Source organism: Eumetopias jubatus, unplaced genomic scaffold (genome assembly GCF_037043125.1).
Source record: "Eumetopias jubatus isolate StellerSeaLion01/CBP00866 unplaced genomic scaffold, mEumJub1_p1.0 scaffold_1, whole genome shotgun sequence".
In the NCBI taxonomy this organism is placed as follows: Eukaryota; Metazoa; Chordata; class Mammalia; order Carnivora; family Otariidae; genus Eumetopias; species Eumetopias jubatus.
Window position 1 is genome coordinate 18,551,218 of NW_028274807.1, and position 10,055 is coordinate 18,561,272.

The following is a 10,055-nucleotide window of genomic DNA, read 5'->3' on the forward strand; positions in this document are numbered from 1 at the left end:
AAAATGAAGGGGGGGAATCAGAGGGGGAGACGAACCATGAAACTATGGACTCTGAGAAACAAACTGAGGGTTCTAAAGGGGAGAGGGGTGGGGGGATGGGTTAGCCTGGTGACGAGTATTAAAGAGGGCATGTATTGCATGGAGCACTGGGTGTTATACGCAAACAATGAATCATGGAACACTACATCAAAAACTAATGATGTAATGTATGGTGATTAACATAACATAATAAAATAAAATTTAAAAAAAAATTTAAAAAAAAGATTGTATTTTACCCCTCCCCATTGTGTCTTCCTTAGTCTACTCTATTTTTTTCCAGAGTGCTTTTAATCTTCTAAGATACCATATAGTTTTTCCAATTGTTATATTTATTGTTCATTGTCCATCCCCTCCTCCTAGTTCCACAAGGCAGGAATCATGATCTGTTCACCACCCAATCTCAATTATAATACCAGGACTGGCACATAATGGGCACTCAGGAGACACATGTGAACAAGTGAGGAACACAACTCATGACAAGATCTGATTTAGTTATATATCAAAACTCAAGGAATTTATCTTAAATTCCACCCTGGAATATGTAACTTTTACTTGCTACAAAAGCAATTCACAATTTTGAATCTTTCCAACTTACTAAAAATATTCTTGGGATTAGTGTAATGATGTTAGAACTAGGGTATAAGAAAAAATAGGGGGAATTATTTTTTATTCTTCACATCTCTCCATTTTTACCTGGTCAACCCATAACTCAAGAAAACAGAGGAGAGTCAGACAGAGACATTAATTGGAGAGAAGGCAAGGAGAAGCCCTCTGTAGATAACATTCCAGATACATTTTTGCTCAATCAAAAAACGTTTAGTTAAAATTGAACATTAAACATTTTAAAACATTAAAAAATGTTTTTTATAAAATTAGAAGAGAAGATACAAAATATTTTAATGTGAGGGCTTATGTTTTCTTGGGTTTGAGGTTTCTATTTCATGCATGGAAACATGTTTTTAAAACTTTAGAGTGGCATCATTTATACTGGCAAATCACAGCAGCATGTTACATTTTCAGTAAATACATTGTTCTGGGAACTGAATAATGCGAGAAACATAATAAACCTTATGGTGGAAGCATTTTTACCACAAAAAAGCTAGACCTTCAGAAAGCATAATGTGCTTGATTACTTCGCATTTCCTTCTCAAAGTCACTAATTAAGCTTTTACTTAAAAGACAGGAAAAAACACAGAGTAGTATTGAATGTTTTTCAAAATCTTTCATCCTTGGAAATATAAAATATTTTTATCCACAATAATTAATTAACTTTGTGATAAATAACAACTCAATTTATTGTATAGTAGTCCTTCAGCCACATAACATGAGTAGAAAATCATTTAGCCAAGGTAATATTCCTTGGTGAAAGTGCTCAGTGGGGATACCCACAGTGGAGATTATTGCTGTGCCCTGGGGAGGAGATGACTGAGAAAATGTGATCTGCTACACCTGATCATTTGTTGGACAGTGACCTTCCAAAATAGTTCTTTATTCCTGTTATGTTGGGTAGAATGAACAGTGTCTTGTTCAAATACAATTATTTTAAAAACCGCTAGTGTGAAAATAAAAATTATTTGTCAAGTCTTATACTTCCAATACTTTCCAGAATTTCACTGTAAACAAAGGAAAGTGATCATGTTAAACCTTTAAAAAAATAGATTTGGATGATACACACTTGAAAGAAAAACAATACAGAAAGACTATAACAGAAAGCTTGGCAAAAATGTAAAAATCAAATGACAACCAAAGGAAAACAAGAGATTTCAATGCTATCAAGAAATTTGTGATCTGAAGTCCATTATTGAGTCTCCTGGTGATTGATAGATGATAGATAGATAGATAGATAGATTGATAGATGATAGATAATAGATAGATGATAGATAGATAGATAGATAGATAGATAGATAGATAGATAGATAGATAGATTTAGGTAAACCATGGAGAAGGAGGGGAGGTTCTTGGGAACAGAAAAATGACAAAGGATACATATTGAAAAGAGTTGTGGAATTAGAAAAAATCATCATTTTAAAACCATCATAAGAAAAGTTTGCGACAAGAGTCATTAATGGGCGTTAAATTTGGGGGGAGAGTTTGCAGTGGGGCAAGACATTTGCATGGTCTTAAAGTGTCTTACCCCCAGATTTGTTTCTAGTTATAAAGAGAAAAATGGTAACCACATAGTGGAGAAACCAGACAACACCTTGACCAGGTAGTAAAGATTAACATCACCAAAAAAGGACAGATGGACATCTTGCACCTTTGGGTGTTAATTACTGTGAGGATGATACAACTTCCCATGTGAAAGATTCTGGCTGAAAGTTCACAGTCTGAATCTAAACATGAGGAAAGATCTGACAAACCTAGGTTAAGGAACATTCTATAAAATAACTGACTTGTAGTCTTTAAAATCTTTTGGAAATATTTCATTAAGAAATCAAAACTCTAGAGGCACCTGGGTGGCTCAGTCAGTTGAGCATCCAACTCTTGGTTTTGGCTCTGGTCATGGTCTCATGGATCATGGGGCCAAGCCCCAAATAGTGCTCCATGCTCACCCGGGGGGTCTGGTTGAAGATTCTCTCTGCCCCTCCCCCCACTCATGCACGTGTGCATCATTTCTTTCTTTCTCTCTCTCTCTCTAAGATAAATAATTTTTTAAAAAAGAAATAAAAACTCTATTTGCATCATTGAATTCACAAATGAGGGCTGCCTTATTAGTATATGTACTGAACATGTGAAGACTTTCATGTACTCATCAAAGGATTTGGTGATATGAGGATATTCTCTCCTGATTGTGCCTATATTCTTATTGAAATTAGAAGCAAGTCTTCTCCTGAAAGTGGGTTAAGGAGATGCTTGTAGATAAGGAATCTCAGAGAATGGAGGGATGGTGAAATACCTACAGGAATGCATAATTTCCAAGCAATGCCAAGAGTCTCCACACTTAAGAATATAGTCTTTCATTGAAAATGAGATCAGTCAGTATGATTGTGCATTTTTCTATAGCCACATGAAGCTCCTAGATACAAGTCTGGGAGAGCCAAAACGTTGAATTTAATCAAGAATGGAGTTTCGTCAGGAAACAGGGAGAAAAGGAGATAAGAAAGTTGATGATAAATGCACAGAAATAATTTTAGTGATGGACCATAAATCTAAGCTGAATAAAGAAAGACATGAAGACAGGAAAGAGGTGACATCAGTTTAAGTTAACTTTTTCAAATGTCATCAGTAAAATTGGAAATCTAGGTGAGATTCAAGATACATTGGAATGCGTATTCTAGAAAGATAAAGAGTAGTGGTCAGATTTACATAGGTACAACAAGGGTGAGAAAAAGATTTTTAACACAAAAAAGTCCAGATATTTAAAAAATGATTAAAGAAAACAATTTAGGTGATACAAATAAACTGTTTAATACTTCATGAAGTGGATTGTCTTTGTACAGAACTGCAAAATAGGTGGAAGGCAGGGAGCTTTTACAGGATAAAGAATTAAAAAACAAAGAAGAGAAAAACAGAAAATATCTGATTGGCTTGGGCCACATAGTTAACCTTGTTTGGGGTGAGAAGGAACAGGAAGTAAGTACAGAACTCAGAGTTGGCTTGATGTTTGGGGATTAGCTGACTGGATATACTAAGTTTCCCGTCAAGTGGAACTTCACAGGGATATGAAAGCTATCTAAGTTTTGGTTTGCTACTGTGGCACCCTGGGCAGGAGCAAGCTCCGTCTTGGGGCTAGAAATTTACTTCAACATATGAATGTTGAAATCATCAAGAATACTAATAGAAGTTATGTTGGAGAGAAAGATAATGGGCCTGATGTTAAATCTTCAATGAATGAAAGTCTAGGGCAGAGCACACCACAGATATTAACAAGGAGGAGTAGAAAGTAGTATAATATCATGGTGTGTGCTACAAAAGAGATCAGGTTTTTAAGGAGAGAATATAGACCATAGTTTGAAAAATGGCTGTGGGAATCCCAGAAAACACCCAGGGCACCTTCTGGCCTTATAGGATGTAGGATGTCAGGGGAAAGAATACCTCTGATTTAGTACTGCTGCAGAGGAAGCTGCCCTCTCAGGGGAAAATCTGACTTTAATAGGTGCAGTAAATGTCTACTTCTTCTCTCTGAACTACTATCTCATGCATTCTTCTCTCTTCTCAAAGCTAAAACAACAACAACAACAAAAACAAAACCCAAACCTTACTTTTCTCACTCTCAGTAGATCTCATTTCTCCGGAAAACAGACACAATTGGAAGAGGACTTCCTCATATTCTGAGCTAGAGTCACATGTAAAGAGATGGAAAAGAGAGGACACAAAGGGCTTTTCTGAGGACAGACATAGTGGTCTCCTGAGCACAGTGAAAGGGGGAGGGAAAGTTTAGAAAATTAATGAGATTTGATGTGTAAAGCCTTCCAGAGTTAGAGGTCTACAATGAAAGATGTTCTAAGAGCTTTTCCTCATGGTAACAGAGGAATGTAAAATATGACTGGACTTGTCTTGATGTTATCTGAGGGGAAGGGGAGTGATAGCTTCTAATAGTATCATCCTTTTGGGAACTACATCTTAAGCCACTGTTGAGGAGAAATGGGCAGGATTGGGTCTTTGTGGTGGGAGTGGAGGCAGTGGAGGTCTTGCTGAGAGCTCTGTGGGTTTCTGCTCTGAGTAAGGTTCAAGCAAACTGTGAGTAGTGTGGTTTGGGGGAGGGGGGAGGAGAAGGTTTGCTCCTAGCAATAATATTAGAAGTTGTCCTTAAAAATGTCATAAGCTAGGAATGCCTGGATGGCTCAGTCAGTTGAGCATGTGACTCTTGGTTTCTGCTCAAGGCATGATCTCATGGGTTGTGGGATCGAACGCTGCATGGAGCCCCGTGCTCAGCCGGGAGTCTGCTTGAAGATTCTCTCCCTCTGCCCCTCCTCCCACTTGTTCTCTCTCTTTCTAAAGTAAATAAATAGATCTTTTTAAAAATGTCATAAGCTAATGCTAAGATTATTAAAAGACAAATTGAGGCATACTAGACATTTTTGAGCAAAAATTGATTTGAATCAGAAAGCACCATACTGGAAATGATTAGGAGTTCCCTGCCTTATAGAGAGAAAATGTAGAAGCAAAGAAAGGAAATTATTTCACTAGCTATAGCTTAAAGCCTAGTTGGCAATTTGTGACTGGTTGTCCTTAGTGTTTTGATTTTGTAACTTTGAAGCATTTACAGGCTTACATTTTGGTTTACTCACTATGACAATAGAGCCACCTCAGTATAATAGTCTCCTTGTTTAATTAATTTAATAGGTGGTAATCATATTGCAGTATATAAATATATCAAATCAACATGTTGTGTACCTTAAACTTGCATGATGGTATATGTCAATTATATCTCAATAAAAATTTTTTTAAACATGTTAAAAAAAGTTATGAGATTCACCTGCCCTACAGATATTAAAACCATTTAAATTAATAAATAATTAAAATGAGGCGTTAATGATATAAAAAGATATGTCTTGATCATTGGAACAGAACTAGTACATTAAAATTTTACAAACTAAAGGAGAGATAACAAAACAATGTGAAAAATGAGGATTAAGAAACCACATAGATAATTTGGCTTAGCTAAAATTTAAAACTTAAGGAAAATAAATTTTGACACAAAAATACACCAAATAAAATAACAGATATAAGGAAGCTTTAAATATATAAATAGAAATAGTTTGGCTATCAATCAGATATCCAAAAGAGAAGACAAATTTTTAAGTTTAACAATAGAGAAAAGATCAAAAAGATAACCATATATTTTGTTAGATACAAGTTTTAAATTTCAGTATGTCAGTAAGTAAAAATAATATAATTAACCATTTTGACAGTTATTTTTACAAAGCTACCTAGAAAAGATACATACCTTTGTATACTTGTTTATATCTTGCTATCTTAATTATATCTTGATTCTAATTAAGATTCCAGTTTTTAAACTACCAGTCCAAAACAAACAACAATTACCCAATAAACAGTAGGGGCACCTGGGTGGCTCAGTTGGTTGAATGTCTGACTCTTGGTTTTGGCTCAGGTCATGATCTCAGGATCATGGTCTCAGGGTCATGAGATCGAGCCCCACATCAGCTCCAAGCTCAGTGCAGTCTGCTTATCCCTTACCTCCCCCACCTGCCCTGCTTGCTCTCTCTTTCAAATAAATAAATAAAATCTTTAAAAAAAAATGTAAGTAAACTACAGACAGTAAACAAGTTGTAGAACAATGTCAAATCTAGCTACTATCAAAGAAATATAAAATAAAGAACTATTTTTAATGTTAAATTACCAAAATATTAAATGATAACCGGTTAGTTGATTCCTGGAATTTTATTCTAAAGAACTAATTCAAAATAATAATAAAAAGGTCAATGTGTAAAAAGGTAATCATCTTTCCATTACTTATAATAATAAAAAATTGTTAATCTCAAAATAAGTGAACAGTCAGAATAATAGGCAGCCATTAACAATAAACTTTATGAAGAATATGTAGCAGAATGAAAAAGACTATGTTATAATCCAAAGTAAAAAAGCATATACTCATTTTACATGACTACAAGGACATAAAACCCACAAATGACTAGAAGAGATTATATAGAGATGTTACTGGTTAAATCGTGATGGCAAAATTATGGATGATTTTCCGCTGTTTCCAAATTTTTAAAAATAATGTTGTATAGGTTTTGGTAACACCATGCATCTTCCCTTTATGTTTGCTTCAGAGATGTTGGCCTGCGTGGGTGAAAAACACTAAATTTCTTCTATGAATTTCATAGCATCCCTAAATTTTGTAATATTGTAGAAAACTATAATGACATATTTGCTGTACTTAAGAGAGTTGGAATATTGATGATGAAAGAATTTCAAAGGCACCATATCTCCAGCTGCATCCATACGTCTTCGAAAGATGCTTTGACCTTTAAGAAAGAACAAAACCTCTTAGAGTTAATCAGGAATTTTCTAAAACTGATACCTTGAAAAGTTTACTTCCTGGTGAAACCTTATTAGCTGAAAGAAAGAAAGATAGCAGAGTCCACAGTTATACAAGTCTTATTTTAAAATGTCTTCCAGTAGCTAATACTATAAAAGATGTGCCATGTTTATTTCATGATGGATAGTCCTCAAAATATTGCTCTTCTGCATTATATTATCACTTTATCAAAATTCAAAAGCTCTATGAGTAGAGGGCCATATGAATCTAATCATATCTTACATTTTCATGTTCAACAAGCAGCTGTATAAACCATAGGGAATCTCACAGAAATGTCCTCTAGCAGTTTTAATGCAGATGGCAAAATACAAACGCTTTGTTACCGAAGCATAAATAGACACCACAGCTTCATGACAAGAGAATGATGCAAAGCCAATCTGTAGATTCATTCAGTGTGTGCTCCGCAAGTGGGAGGCAAGGAAAAGCTTCAACATAAAAACAGCTTAGAACCACATGCTTATAAGAAAAGTTCAATAGGTATCCAGCTGTAACTTCCTATTTTACATGGAGCCTGTATTTCTTGGCTTGGATGAAGTATATTCTAAATCTCTTTGTCTTAGTCCTCCTGGATATAATGAAACAAAGGAGTGGGTGTAATGCGGAGGGAATGTGTGTTTAGACTCCACAGGAGTTGTTCCATTTTGTTATAGAAAACAAAGCTTTTGATACCCCAGCCTCAAGTGTTTAAAGCAGCCTTAGAGAAGCTGAATACAGCTGTCCTCTGCTATAAGCCCTTCGCCTGGAGACTTGTAAAGCCTTTGCTCAATAGAGCAGTCCTCAGAGGACATCCCACCCAGTTCTCTGTCTCCATTTTCCTCTTTTCTCAGGTGACCCAATTCTTTGTCCTCACATCCCTGAGTACAGGCAGATCAGTAGTGGTTCAAATCATCAAGCTCCTGGTAAAATAAGCCAAATTAAAGGGATTCAGAAGAAACATTGTTAGTGTTTGCAAACAGGGTGAAGCCCTATGTTTTTGCATGCATATTGATCAGAACACTACCATAATCTTATTGGTAAGAGCACAATTTAGATGACATTTTATTTTTTATTTTTTTAAGATTTTATTTTAAAGTAATCGCTACACTCAATGTTGGGCTCAAACCCACAACCCTGAGATCAAGGGTCTCATGCCCCACCAGCTGACCAGCCAGGCATCCCTAGAAGATATTTTAAAGATAAGTTTATTGAAATGTTGCTTGTTCTTTAATGCCATTCTAATGTTTAAAAAGCTTGGCCATTTATTTGCATTATTATGACACTAGTCTTGTGATTTAGGCTACATTCATAGTAAGCAATTAAGGCATGCCAATTTCCAACCAGAATCATGATCTTGATGATAATTCAAACACTGGCAAATCATCAGAGGGGTTGTTCAGATGTTGCAGAATGATTGGTTCTTGAAGATATGGAATACTCAAGGGGTACCTCTCTTTGAACCCTTGACATGGGACTGAGATCCCTACAAAAGAGACACCAATACATAGTCATAATGAAGTGTACTAAATGTGATTTAAAACACACTGACATATATTACAGTAAAAAAATAATTTAAGAAACATTTTCAAATAATATTTAGAAAACTAAGTTCTTCATTTCCATTCACAAATGTGCTTGCCCATCCTCGCTTTTATTTCTTATTCCTATAATGGCTCCATAACCTTCTAAGTTACTGGAGTCTGATAAAGGGTGCCCAATACCCGGACATCTTCTTTCACTCTCCACGTCTTTCTCTACCTACCTAGTCATCACCGAAGCACTCACCTGCTCAAGGTCTCTTATGATTTTCCCTCCCAATGCCATGAGTCGTTTATAATCCTTCACATATGCTATTACATCATCTCTCCTTTTCTTCTGCTCACTTCAATCCATACTGCTGAGAAAAATCACCCTCCTAAGCATATTCACTAGCATCTTCAAAAAATCTTTGGTAACTGCACATCACACACCCCTTATGTGAAAGTCAAAGCCCACCATGATGATGATACCATCAGATTTCTCAACGCTTCTTCCCATTTCCCCCTTCCATGTACTTTTTGCTTTCAGCAAAAGTGCTCTCCTGCTTCTGTGCTTTTGTTCAATCTAGAATTAGCACCTAGTCTTCTCTTTATCTGCCCATTAACATCATATTTCCAGAAACTTTCCCTAAGCAACCAATTCTAAACATTTTGGCCAATGGTACCACTTTTTGTAGCACTCGCCCTTTCATACACATGTGTCCTCAAACCAATAAAACTAAGATTTTTGCAGGCAAAAATTATGCCCTGTCCCAAAGTACTCAGCCCAGTGGTTTAAACATAGTAGACACTCAAATATTTGCTAAATGCCTGATGCCCTTTGCTTTTTCTTTTTCAGTGGCACCACCCCCCTATAGTTATGACCATGAGATGGAATACTGTGCCGACTTGCCACCTCCCTACTCCCCGACCCCACAGGCTTCAGCACAGCGTTCTCCACCCCCTCCTTACCCTGGAAATTCAAGAAAACAATCCTTCTCCCAGAACAGAATATGTGCCAATCAGAGATCTTGCCTGGAATAAAATGTCTTTACTCAGAAACAGGAAAGGATTGCTCTAAGGATTACTTTTTTGGGTCAAACAATATGTCAGGTGGAATATCCAGGCTAAGAAATACTGAGTTTTTACCCCTCTCTGAGCTGACCCCATCTGGAATACTGCTTGGTTCAATGGTATCACTTTTGAAGAGAGGTACTGATCAATGCAGTCACATTCAGAGAAGAGTAATGAGACAGACAAAACATCTGAAAATCATATTGCTTAAGGAAACTGCAATACTGATCCTGGAAAAGAGAAGAATGATGTAAGAGAGAATAGCCTGGAGTACATAAGGAAACAACTATATTCTGTGTAGCTTTAAAAGTCAGAACTAGAATTATTCATTCTTTTGTTCATCAATAAATACTGTTCAAGTGCATGAGAGCCTACTCTGTGCCTTTCACTGTTTAAAGCACTGGTTGGAAGCTACAGAAACTTTGGTTTCTGGATAAGAACAA

The 10,055-nt window shown here is 36.1% G+C and overlaps 1 protein-coding gene across 1 annotated transcript in view; it reads left to right on the top strand.

Moving 5' to 3' along the window:
• CYYR1 (cysteine and tyrosine rich 1) overlaps positions 1-9,582 on the top strand; it is an 85,479-nt gene extending 75,897 nt beyond the window's left edge. Inside the window, exon 4 of the mRNA XM_028113900.2 lies at positions 9,398-9,582. Coding sequence (XP_027969701.1) covers positions 9,398-9,582 — 185 coding nt within the window. The remainder of the gene's footprint in view (positions 1-9,397) is intronic.
• The last annotated feature ends 473 nt before the right edge of the window (positions 9,583-10,055 follow it).